Raw genomic sequence first — 14055 nt, 5'->3', positions numbered from 1 at the left:
AAATACTGAGTTATTTCACATTATTTTTCATGTATTCTTCCTTCTTCTTCCTGGCTCCATCCCACCTTATCGTCTTCGTAGACTGTTGGGGTCAGCTCTCCTTGTCCTCAGGTTGTAGGTCCTTCTGTCATGGATAACGTCACCTAGGCCATGTCTTCGAACCTTAGCCATTTTATGTGTCGATGAAAAATACATTCGAGTATCCTATTCAATAACACAAATGGGATGATACTATCATTAAATTGCTTTAATGTGGCCTTTTTTTACGGTTCCTGACTTATAGCGATAATATTATTTAAAATAAATATATTGTTAAACTTTCTGGAAATGACAAACGTAAGAGAAAACTATGTATACTAAAAATTGGCGGTACAATCACAGCTTGACTATATCGTAGTCATACAGGAGAATGTGACCAAGTGCACTTTTTACAAAAACGTAATCATTGACTATTTGATATCTTACTAGCTTAATATTGCCCTGAAAAAATCACAAAGGATTTTAAACATGGAAATATAATATATTGACTTGTTAAAAATGACTAACTGCATTAATGTTTATTTTCATTCCAAGCAAAAGCGACTTATATGGCCCTTCTGAACATTTTGCATTTTGTTAGTTAGTCACTTTTTCCTGTACGACTACGATATGTATATATGTATATGCGTGGTATAACAGATTACTAAAAAAATCGATGTGTTCAAAATAAATAAAATTTCACTTTTGTAAAGTAATCTGTTACAATACAATTAATTTAGCGTAAAGAGTGTTTTTATTTAAAAAAATAAATCATATTTATTTTGCTATACGAACATCTTCACGCTTAAAACTTTTGGACCTTACTTCGTACAACTGGGTTAAGAACTCAAGTAAACATTCCCACAGCAACAACAGATGGTTGTTCAGAGCGGTTGCTGATAGTGTGATGATAGACATAAGCCGTGATGTTACTCATCTTCCATAATGCAGTGGAGCGATATAATAAGAAGAAGAATAAACGCAAGTTTACAAACTGACTTATCACATCAGAGGTAGAATTACGACCCCTATATCTAAGTAGATTAGCCGAATTTCGGTAAATATGACTTTACTTTATTCGGGGATTAAAAAAACGGTAACGTTAACTTCCTGACAATACGATACGATAATTAGGTTGAAAATTACGATAAAATAAAAGTCCAGAAGTAAAGGTAGTTTAATGGACATTTTGCTTACTTGTATCTACATTAGGGTTGCCTTCCGTCCTGATTTGACGACATAATATGTTATCGTTAACAACGTTGGTGTCTTGAAGATCTTGGAAATGTAACGATATTAGGAAAAATTAATGAATTTAAAGTTTCTGAAATCAGAGGAGTTTGAATTCCTTATCTTCGTCGATGAGACATTTAGGATTTTTAAAATTTCCGAAAAATAAAAACAAAACCGAAATTGAATTCCTGTAAAAATCTCCACTTCGTCCGCCTCCATGGTGTAGTGATTACCGCGTTTAGCTACTATGCTATTCCATAGCGATGTCGGGCTCTATTCCAAGGGAAGGTTAAAATCAATGTACATTAGTGATGCCAGGAAATAAAGCGAATAAATGGAATGAATGCAATGCTGAAATTAAATTAAGAAAGGAGTTTTGAGGCGGTTTGGACACGTGGAACGAACGAGTGAGCCAAGAACGGTAAACCAAATTTATGAGGCGTATATATTGTAGTTGGAAATAGGACCAGAGATAGACCGAGGAAAACTTGAAATGTCGAATACTTGAAAGCGGTCAGGCCGGGAGACGGAATAATCGGCGTGTATGTAAGAGGAGATGCATGCATGTAGAAGAGGAGAATGTTTCCAAGATAGAGTGGTTTGGCATTCTATTCTCTCTGCCTACCTCTGCGCGTAAGCGGCATGATGGTTAATTATTTACCTGGTTACGTAAGTGTTTTTCCACTCAAATATTTATTTAAAACCCTGGACCGGTACCTGAAGCGTAAGTCCGCTCACCTTGCCTTCATATTATTAAAGATCAATTTTACATTGTATCTAAATAGATAATTGTTTGTTTTTAAACATATTATATAGATAAGTCATATGTATAATATTCCGGATGAGTAATTTCCGTTTCTTATTTTGGGACATGGGATTAAGGTTATCAAGACTGAAGCACAAATAAGAAAGTTTAAAAAAATATATAAAATAAAATAAAACACGGTGTTTGAAAATAATGCGGAATGCATCGAAACACGTGTCACAGTAGATTTTAAGAAATAGTGATATTTATTAAGTATTTTTTTTAAATTAAAAATCGATAGGTTTTACCACAAAGTGACTGCCGAATCAATTATTGAAAATAAAATAAAAATAACATGGTTAGTATCAAATTGATATTCTCGTCAAAATATTTTTAAGGATCTATGAAGGAAAAATAAGACAATCCTTATCTACAATATTATTCATGGAAAAAGTTCTCACAATGGCGACTACATAGGATGAATGATAATGATGGCACACAAACAAAGTGCTTTTATCATTAAGGGCAAGGGTAGCCAACCCGCGGCCCGCGATCATTAAAAAAATATATTTTTTTTTTTACAAAATATATATTTAAATAATACAAAATAGTTGGTAAATATAAAATAAATTTCAAATATAACGTTTCTACCTCTCTAATAAAGTAGATACTTGTGTTTAGAGAGGGAGTTCGTTTTACATTTTTTTTAATAAACAAAGTAAATTATAATTATAATTAAAAATAAACAACGTAAATTGAAAATAAAAAAAATATTCCTTGGAATGGAGTCTAGGTAGGGACGAGTCCTAGTATGTTTTTATTTTAGTTTTAAAGGTATGAAAATTTTTTATAGATTTTAAGTTTTCCGGAAGTTAACTAAAAAAAATACCTGCTGCCGTTGTTTTACATCCATGCAATATTAAATTATTAGAAAATCCAGGGTAACGTGAAATTTGCACAGATATGTATGACAAATATATTTTTGAACCAGTTATACATGTGTGATACACTGTTTGATACATCAAAAATATTTATGTGCTCAAATATTATCTATGAACAAGTCATGCATGTTGTTGCATAAAAACAGTGAACAATATGCGTTCGCAAGCGCTTCAGCATCGCCAATTTAAGGCAATCTCAAAAAACCTTTACTATTGAAATAGATTTGGAAAAATAAATAACCGAAAAGAAACTCAAATCTCGCACTGAGTGGCCACTGATAAATTGTTTTTATTTGAAATAAAATTGGTAATATTGTTTGATTTATGTGTTTTGATTGATAATTTTGTTAGTTAAAAATTTTCAAAATGTTTATTACTTTACAATCATATTTTTTTTGGTTCAATATGTTTTCTTCTCACATCCGGTGATAGTAATGTTTTTTTTCATAATTACCCTGATTGTACTCTTTGAATACCTCTGCATTCAAATTATTTTTAATACTTACAAAACAATCAATAATTATGAAATTCGTTGAAACAATTTATTTTCTAATATCTGTATGCGTCCCCTGGCAAAAGTTTAGGTCATCGATGCGGCCCGGGGTGCAGTTTGGATTGGCCAGGCCTGATTAAGGGTTTATGCTCCATTTCGGTTATTCCTGAAAAACCGACCAATAATCAGATACAACAAATAAATGTATGTTGACATAATACCGCGTAGGGACAGTGTGTGTGCAGCATTGAATCAAAACATTGCCGGATCCTCGTTCGTCTCGTTAAATCGATAGTGCTATCTTTCTGTAGATTGTAAATAAACAAACATTAAACTGACATTTCTTAGGTCAAAGAACACGCTATTGCGGCAGACCGAGATCACACGAACAACAATTAACATGTATGGCCTTATTACTCCGGAAAAATAGTAATTCACCGATTATTCCTCCTGGTGATTTCCGTTTTGGTGAATGTAGTGCAGTGAACGAATAACGTCATTATAATTGTGGATACAAAAGTGTGGGAAGTACGTATATTTTTTTTATTCATTTTCTAAATTTTGTTTTTGAAAGTGACTTGTGTGCTGTTATTTTATTATTGTACGTATTAATACATTTTATTGTATGTTTAAGTGTTACATATGTAAGGTTAATTTAAGAACTTTATCAATATCTAAATGAAATAGCTTTTTGTTGCTAGTGATATGGATAATTGTTCTGTTATTTAAGTACCTAAATTAGCAATGACTCTCGAAATTTGTAATTATTATTTTGTTTTTGATTTTAACGAATACTTTTATTCATAATACACATATCGCTCACTCCTTTCAAGAACGTCATAAATCAAAAAACTTGATTTTTCAGGAGAACGTTTTTAAAGTTTCAAAATATAATACAATGCATTAAAAATAAATATCAAGCCACTAATTGAACTTTTTACTGTGCAACAGATCTTTTTAGGTAAAACCTGAAGGTTTTTTCTCAATTTGAAAATATTTAATATATTTAAAAAAATAATCAAACAATACATTGTCTTCAAAATGCAAAAACAACATTTTTTGCCCTGTAGCGGGTAAATATTAAGTTAAAAATATGCCTCTTTTGCCGGGATATAGTACATTTTCTGAGCATTCCGAAAACATGCACAACTGAAAATTGACATTTTTTTATTTATGACGTTCTTGAAAGGAGTGAGCGAATTGTTCTGTTATTTAAGTACCTAAATTAGCAATGACTCTCGAAATTTGTAATTATTATTTTGTTTCCAATAATTATTTCGATTTTAACGAACAATTTTATTCATAATACACATATGTTGTATTAAAACAAAAACATTAATCTTAATGAGGTGTAACTGAAAATAATATTCATTTAATTCATTATTTTAATGTAGATAGGGCATACATTATGTTAAGTAAAAAAAACTCTAGTTTTACACTTACATAGAATTCTGTAAAGAAAAAATTGGCTAATACATATCGAATCCGCACAGCAACTCCTGGTATGAGTAATTAATAAATCCTTCATTTAATTTTTTTAATTAAAATCATTGGATTTTGATTGATGGAAAAAATCAAAATCATCTATCTAAAAGATTAACAAAAAATAAATTCAACAATGATTTAAAGATACTTTTAGGGCATACATATTATGAAAAATAAATTTAATGGTTAATTAAATATCCATATCTACGTTTCTGCATAAAATTATTTACTAATACTGACGGCAATAATATCCGCACCCACTGGTGCATGGGGCACTGAATCAAATTGCAATGTTTAGTTGATAATCAATCATATCTGCGCATTATAATATTAAAGTGAAAAAACTATACATATATTGACCGTCTTGAAATCGAACCTTGACCTCCAGTATGGTAGCCAAATCCACTGAACACTACATTAGAATATTTATTTAATTAATTTAAAATAACTGGTGTAGATATATACAAGTTTTCCATTAAAAAAACTTTTTGGTTGCAAACTAATGATAAATATTCTGAGAAATACAATGCTTTAGAAATCATTGAGGATATGTTTTATAGAGAAGACACTAGTTCAAAATCATAAAAAAAAATTGCAGCAAAATAGTTGGTAGTAGGCAGGAGGGGGGGGGGGGGGCTATTGTAGTCAGTCCCAGTTAGTCTCATCAATAATATGTGAGTCAGACAGAGATGCAAAATAGTTGGAGAGCACAAAAAAATAAAGACGTTTGAGAACGCCCGATACACTGCAGGGGTAGGCAAAAAAAATATTTTAAAAACATTGTTAACTTTGTGGTATGGCAATATAACACTCTCCTTATCATTCATAGTTTGCTTTGTGTAACACCACTTAAAAACATTACTTCATGACTACCAGTTTTCCATCATCAGGTCAACTGTAGTCTACAGTCATGAAGTCATGAAGTAGTTTTAGATAGTACTGTACAAAGTACCGATGAATTTTTGAAGAGTTTTAGAGAGAATATAGAACGCCACACCACTCTGTCTTTGCAAACATTCTTCACCTCTTCCACATTCATGGATCTCCTCAAACATACCCGCTGATTATCACGACCCCAGCCTGACCACTTTCCTTGATACTCTTCTACCATTTACAACTACATTCGCCTCATAAATATGTTTTACTGTTCTTTCCTCACTCATTCGTTCCACGAGTCCAAACCGTCACAAACCCCTTTCTTAATTTTATAGATAATGCTTATATCAGCCTTGCCTTCATTTTAAGGATTTGATTACAGTGATCTCCCGTTTTATTGTATTATTTTTTATGAGTTTATTTATAGATTTGATATTTTTTTAATGTGTAGAACTTCATTTAAATTTATTAATTAAATATTAAAATCAAGCACTAATTTTTAAAGTCTACTAAATTGTATTTTACTATTAAAAATACATAAAGATAAAATTTGTGACAATTGTTTCGCCTTGTTATGACAAAAGTAGTTTGAATATGCCAAAATAAGCCGAAACAAGTGTCACAAATTTAATTTTTATGTGTTTTTAATAATGAAATACAATTTAGTAGACTTTAAAAATTAGTGCTTGATTTTAATATTTAATTAATAAATTTAAATGAAGTTCTACACATTAAAAAAAATATCAGTGTTTAATTTTAACATTTAATATATAAATTATTTTGAGTATTTTATTACGATTCTAACGTTTCCCAGGTAGCTTTTTGGCCCAAAATGCATTGATCCGGCCCTGGTAAATTGTTTTTAGTATTGTGTATACCTATGATCGCCACACAAAATACCTTGGTGTTTATCACAGCTGATATTAATAAGAAAAAAATATAAAATTATTTAATCCAATTATATTTAAAAAGTAATACAATTAATAAGAGTTCAAATAAGCACCGATTGTGGAAACATCCGGGCGTGATAAGAAATATAATGTGTAGTATATGTTATTTATTTTTTTATTTTTAAAACATATTACATACATAAGTCATGTATGTAATATTCCCGATGAATAATTTCCATCACTCATTTTGGACATGGGATTAAGGTTAAAAAATATTATTCTTCCAACCCTTATCCGCACCCCGATAGTGCATAGGGCACTGCATCATATAAACGCAGTGTTATCTTGATCGTTAACACATGAATAAAGGTCATCAGCCCTCCGCCTCAGGAAACAGATCAGGGTAATATTAAATAAATTATGTGAAAAAATCACTTATATTTATTTGACCCTCCCGGGAATCGAACCCGAGACCTCCAGTACGGTGGCTGAGCGTGCTGACCATCACACTACGGAGGCGGACAAAAGGTTAAAAATACTGAAACACAAATAAGATTTTTTTTCGAATACGGGCGATACGGAAGAGGCAGTGGAGCAAAGAAGGCTAAATAAGATTTATAACGAGATGCATGAATGTGGAAGAGGCGAAGAATGTTTGCAAAGACAGGGTGGTGTGGCATTCTATAAAATAAAATAAAATTTTAACAACACATTTTTAAGCCGGTATTAATTTTAACAATCCTAAGTTGAACTAACCTCGTGGCATATAACAATAGTTTATATAATAAAAAAATAGGTGTATTTATTTAATTTTCTTATTTATTACTTCTAGCTATGAAAAAGTAAGGGCTAGTCTTAATATTGCTGGCATCTTAAAATCAATGTAAAACGGTATAACGCCACATCAATTTCTGGTAGTATGTACTAGCCTTTATCATACGAATAAAATACCAATTTTAATCGCTTGGTGCAATATTTTAACTTAATTGCAAATAAACAGTGTTATTAATAATTATAAGTGACATAATTTTTACATTTTAAATTAAAAATAAACATGACACAACGAAATTTAAAAAATATTATTGATATGAAACTCAATTGGTTATATTGTACATAATTAAGAATCATTTTTTGCACCTTTTTTTGCTACAATGAAGTTTTATGGCGTGCTGGTACCGACACGAGTGAATGGAAGCGAAACACGGAACTGGCAAAGGAAGGATGGAAGCAGAGTGAACGCTGTTGAAACGCACTTCATCAGATGAATGTGTGGAAAATCATTGTATGACAGAATTAAAAAAATAAGAAAGGAATGTAAGGCTGAACAAGGAATAATAGAAAACATTAGGAAGAGTTCTTTACGGTGGTATGGACATGTGGAGCGTATGGATAGCGAGAGAATGAATAAGAAAATACATGTGGCGAATGTGAGCGGGAAAACAGAACGAGGATGACCGAAAAAGACTTGGCACAATCAGATCAATCAGAACCTAAAATCTGGCGGTGTTAAAAGTCTTTGTAATCGGAGGGCATGTATGACTAGATGTATGGATGTGAAGGTGGCAAGGAGTGTATGTCAGGACAGAAGAGTGTGGCGTTCCATCCTTTCTGCCTACCCCTGCGGTGAAACGGCGTGATGGTAGTAGTAGTAGTAGTAGTAAATTTTATAGATTGAATAATCAATCTTTGAATTTATATAATGTAATATTATATTTTCTTGTAATTACATCTTATTTTATTCATTTATTTTTCATCACATACATAGTTACAATTTATAATAATGTCCCCTCACTGGATTTGCCTGTGCCGAGGGCACATTTTACAATATTTATTTATATGATTATATGAAAAGAAATTATTTATGACATGCAATCAAATACAAAATAGCAAAAAGATGCGATCTATTTCAGGTCTCCCCACCTCCAGTATCCATTTATGAATAATTATTTTATACTTAGTCTCTGTGTTTAATGACTTAACCCATATAGTAAAACACAATCAGTGCCTACTGTACTAAGTAGTGCCTACCTTATCTTACTAACCAGCTCTACTGCCAACCCTCATTAAAAATACTGCACGCCACTGATTATGTTACAGAACATTGTATCAAACAACTATGACAGCTGGCGTTTACAAATGTTTCTATTATTTGGTGCTCATGGTCTCCAACTGCATTGTCTGACTTTGTATGATACAAAGATTACTGGGACAAGAAGATGAAAAAGAATATAAAAGTCTGGGTATTTACAAGGCTTTCGATCGCCATAGGCTGTGTAGTTAAGTGGAGAAATCCCAGATTTGTGAACAAGTATTTGGACACACTCTAAATGTTGTGAATTACTTGATTAAAAACATTTGTTATCTTCCATTGATTAAAAAAAAAACATTTATTTCATTTTCAGTTTAGCCACATTCCATATAAACATGTTTTTTTTCTTCAGGTTTACAGATATCGAAGTCAATTTAAATTCTCTACCTATGTAATAATTGCACCAATTTGGATATGGCAAGTACATCAGAAAGAAAAGGAAATAGTGGGCTAGGGTTCCTCATCCATTTTCTAAACATTACTGCGTTCATTGTCTGCGTTGGTGCATTGCCGATTATTTTCTGCATCTATGTTGGTAAGAATTTTAATTTAATCTAAACAGGTGTATTGATTAATGTTTCATGGTGAAAAATAGCTTTTTTCACACTACTCTGGCTTTTAATTAATTATTTTTTTACTTTTACTCAAAGCTGAGTCGACTGTGTCATATCAATAAAGACTGCTCTTGATATCCGCAAGCCCTTTTTTATGCAATAATCCTTATTATTTTTACAGCTGCAAAGGTATCTAAAAACCTGTGGATAAAGCTTCTTGCCAACAGATTTCCACATTTGTCATTTGTGGAAAATGACTCCATTAGAACTCTCCTAGATACACATAGAAATCAAGGTGTAATTAATGTATTCATGACTATCAAAGGTAAAAACTTTAAATCAAATAATATATTAATGAATCTTTATGTCATATTTATTACGTTAAAAAGAGATACAAATGTAATTTAACACTGCCCTTGTATTTATGTGTTTGTCATTTCAAACTTACATAAACTATACAAGTGGACTCAAATAAAAATGTTTGTCTGTTTACATTCTAAAATTTCTAGCTTTCATTCATTAATAATTGTCAAAATATGTACTCATTTTCATATCCGGTAGTAATAATACTTCATAGATAAGGGATGTAAGATATAATTTTTGGGTCTAAGTATTGATTATATTCTGTTTATTATGACATTTTATAAATGTTTTGAAAGCAAATAGTCGTATTTGTACTAAGTAACTTACTGTTAATCAAATAAGTGTTCCAGATTAAATAACATTACTATTGGCAATTTAATAATGATTACTGTTTATCAACATTCTAGGAACATGTGACCCAGCACTTATACAACAAGCGCTATTGGAACAAGTTGTAGAGAAAAGAGACAGATCGGGCAATTTACGTTTTCCCAAACTACGAGCCGTCTTGGTGTCGTGTTGGGGAAATTATGCCTGGTTGATGTCATCTACCATTGCTTTAGAAAACCATCTCATTCATGGAAGCCCTAAATTTAGGGGGCGGCCAATAACTGATCAAAATATTCAGGTGAATATTGCATAATATACTTGTGAATGAGCATAAGTAACATTCTTTTAACAGTAAAAATGATTGGTGTTTATTTTCCAGGAACATATCAGTGAAATTGTTTCAAAATACCTGCCAAAATACACACCTCCCTGGCAGATAATTATCATTCCAAATATTGGATCATCCGAACCAAAATACGGATTGCTTATTCGAGTGCATCACTTACTTCTGGAAGAGGAAGAAGCATTGAACATTGGAGATTTTCTTTTACTAGACCAAGAAGATGAATATAACGTCCCATCTTGTCACTCTGACGATGATATATTAAATAATCAACCAGACATTGCCAAAGCTAATCCACTGAGTAACATTTTTCACCCTCCTTCTGCCCTTCCTTCTTTGTATTTCAGATTGAGTGACAGTTTTTCCAACATTTGGAATGAATTCATATCAGAATATGATCCTGTCGAGTCACCAAAACTATTTAAAAAGTATCCGGGATTATTCCATTGCATCACAATTTTTTTCATAACCCTCACTGCCACTTGCAAAGAATTCCGAAAATTTGCATCCCAAACCAAAACGGACCCGGCATCATACATAACTCATTTTATATCAACCTTTCACCGTGAAGCTGTAAGGAGATGTCTTACTCCGGGAAATCTTATATTTTCAGTATTAATCACCTTGAATCCTATTTCAGTATTCACAAATGTACTTAAGTTAATACTGTGGATCAACATCTTGGTATTAGTCAAATTCCCTATAAAGATATATTACGAAGTAAAGGCATTCCGTTCTTGTATGAACCACCAATATTGTTTGTACCCAAATACTTTCGTAGCTCTGCTGCATAATTATTTACCACTCATGTGCGCAGCGGGTAGAGAAATTATATACTTTGCCAAAATGATTTACATGGCACCAATAAGTATTACGCAAGAGTTATTATTTAGGGATACTAATACCGAGGAACATCAATTGCAATATATGTCAACTTGTGGAAGAAAAGTTATTGCCTGGTCCCCGCCAGTGTCTAGAAAGTGGATCAGAGAAATTGCAGTCTCTGAAAAAGTCACAGAAACCGAAGTTTTATTGGCGATGACGACATCTTGCTTGAAAGAATACTTCAATCAATCCGGCGTATCGATTCCGGATATTGTGTTAGCCACAGCGAGGTCTGTGACGTGTGATACATTCATGGCGTCTGTTGAAAACAGTTCTCACAGTCACCTTAAAAGCGGGGTGGTTTATTTAACGCTTCCTGTTGGAAATAGCTCTATGGGACATGCGAGCGATGAAATCCAAGCCATCTCAACAGAACTTGATAGAGTTCAGAAAAGTCAAGGAGCACTTAATGCTCTCAGTGGATGGCGCCCATACATAACGAAAGCTGTACCTGCAGTTTTGTCGAGGGTAGCTCTAAATTATGGTACTAGAAAATATGCTGTAGCCATCACAGAGGTGTCGCAAGGGGACAACAATACAAGGCATCGAGTGACGAGATGGGGCCACACGGTGCTATCACTTATCTGCTGGAGACCACCACAAGGAAATATCAGTGAGTTTATAATTTATTTTTAAAAGTACTTCATCTGATTCTTATTTGTACATAAAGATGCATAAGGTGCTGCATGGAATCAAGGCAGTTGAGCTATCTTATACCAGTCCATAGTAATATTAAATAAATATTTTGGCTAAAAAAATCACTTGAAAAACTACTTCAACCCTCCTGGGAATGGAACCTGGGATATCAAGCAGGGTAAATGAATGCACTAACTACTAAACTACAGAAGTGAATGCACAAACATCAATCCAGGGCTCAGAATAAACTTAAACAAACCTAAATGATTCTCTGGTTTCGAGATTCATATAAATACGAATGCTATCTGATCATATGAATGCATTGCTCCTGTTTCTAGTATTTTTCTCAATGTGATTTTTTACCATTTTGAAACTAAATATCAATTTTTCTTTATCTTCAAAGATGTGCTTCGATTATTTGGCTTCATTTTAGACCCTCTTATTTATCACAATCTTACATTAAAAAATTATTTTATGCTTAATACTAAACTGAAATAATAAAAAAACGTTATTTGTATCAAGGAAAATGTACACAAAGGTATCTTGTATTATTTTATGCATCTTTGATTTCAAAAAATGTAACTCTACATAATACATTTTTTTATCATAGAAGACAGTCACAAGATACTATTATGGATAGATAGTTCGTTGTAATAGATTTTCACAAATTTGAGATCAGGTCTGTGTGTTATTAAGCATATATTTGATATCTACAGCAATAAAGCTCCATACGTACTAGTCACTTATGTGAGCTAGTTTACTAAGTAACTTGCAGGTTGTGGTCCCATGATTAGTATTGCAGATTCAGAGTCAGAGGGTTTAGGTTCGACTCTATGCTCTGTCACGACTTGATTCTTTCTTTGAAATACATGTCGCTCAGTCTTCCCTGATAACAATATCAAGAATGTTGACTGCAGAACAGACCTATTATTATAACTGACTGTTCTTTTTTATTTAGGCATGTCCTTGACCATCCAGAACTACGCAGGAGGTGTAAGACTTGGTGTGATGTCGGATGCCCTCATTTCCCCTCAGCAACACATTCCAGCGAGACATTGGACTCGTTCTGCACGCCGTTTCCACGCACATCTCACGCCAACTGCTCTCACTCCTCCACCGCTGACATAAATACACACCTTTACCTCGTAGCGACATAAATACATACCTTTATAATAAGGCGAAAATCAAACATAACATATTGTCAGGCATGTTTCAGAAGTTCTTAAAAATAACAGGATTTCTATCATAATAGGTGTAAGAATTATATTTTTTTAGTATTACTTTTTTGCAAAACGTTATTTATTAAACCATATAATAAGTCATGATTGTATACATAAATAAGATATTGTGAATAATAAAATATTGTTTTTTTTTTTAAATAATAGTTTTATTTCATGTTGAACAATTGAAAGTGAGGAGAATGTAATTGGAAAAAGGAGCAGAGGAAGACCGAGAAAAACTTATGCCGATCAGGTATGCCAAATACTTGAAAGTGGTCAGGTTAGCAGTTGTAAGAATCAGCGGGTATGTATGAGGAGATGCATGAACATGGAAGAGTCGAAGAATGTTTGCAAAGACAGAGTGGTGTGGCGTTCTATTCTCTCTGACTACCCCTGCGGTGAAGCGGCGTGATGGTTAGTTAGTTTTGTTTTTATTGTTAAAAAAAATACATATTCCCAATGCATTATTATTGGAGGAGATAACTATTTCAAAATCACAAGTTGGATTGATAAGATGCTGAATTTAGAAGTACATATCATAATAAAACTGATACTTTTCAAAAATTAATAATGCACTTCCTCAAATTAATGGTAGATATAGTATTTAAAAGTTACAGTTTTTTGTCTATAAATGTTTTTAACAAGCCATTTATGAACAACAGCAGTTACTATAAAAAATGTAATATTTTGTTTTTAAAGATGACAGTGTGCGCCGGTAGATGGAATTAAAATGAGTATTTTTGTTATACCTAAAATGCACAATTATGTAAATAAATATATAGGTTCAACGCTCTTGTAATATCATCAAACTAACGGTTTGATGTTATCTACAATCGAAAATAAATTTAAACATATTAAAACATACGTACACAACAAATGTTTTATTTTTAGTTCATAACATTTTTATGCAACAATAATTTTGTATGAAGAACTAATTATTAAAAATTAAATAAT

At 32.3% G+C, this 14055-nt stretch overlaps 1 protein-coding gene across 1 annotated transcript; it reads left to right on the top strand.

The window, feature by feature from the left end:
- Window positions 1-3801: 3801 nt before the first annotated feature.
- Window positions 3802-13260, top strand: LOC148309339 (uncharacterized). The gene is made up of 6 exons (XM_088260216.1): window positions 3802-3958; window positions 9123-9305; window positions 9506-9649; window positions 10095-10315; window positions 10397-11858; window positions 12840-13260. The coding sequence occupies exons 2-6, from the start codon at window positions 9185-9187 to the stop codon at window positions 13007-13009; spliced, it is 2118 nt and encodes a 705-aa protein (XP_088116342.1). The 5' UTR covers window positions 3802-3958; window positions 9123-9184; the 3' UTR covers window positions 13010-13260.
- The last annotated feature ends 795 nt before the right edge of the window (window positions 13261-14055 follow it).

The sequence above is a fragment of the Brachycentrus maculatus genome, unplaced genomic scaffold (assembly GCF_059751285.1).
Source record: "Brachycentrus maculatus isolate JH-2025_06_01 unplaced genomic scaffold, ASM5975128v1 h1tg000129l, whole genome shotgun sequence".
Classification (NCBI taxonomy): domain Eukaryota; kingdom Metazoa; phylum Arthropoda; class Insecta; order Trichoptera; family Brachycentridae; genus Brachycentrus; species Brachycentrus maculatus.
Note: the sequence above shows the minus strand (reverse complement) of the source record. Positions and strands in the feature narration are given on the sequence as shown.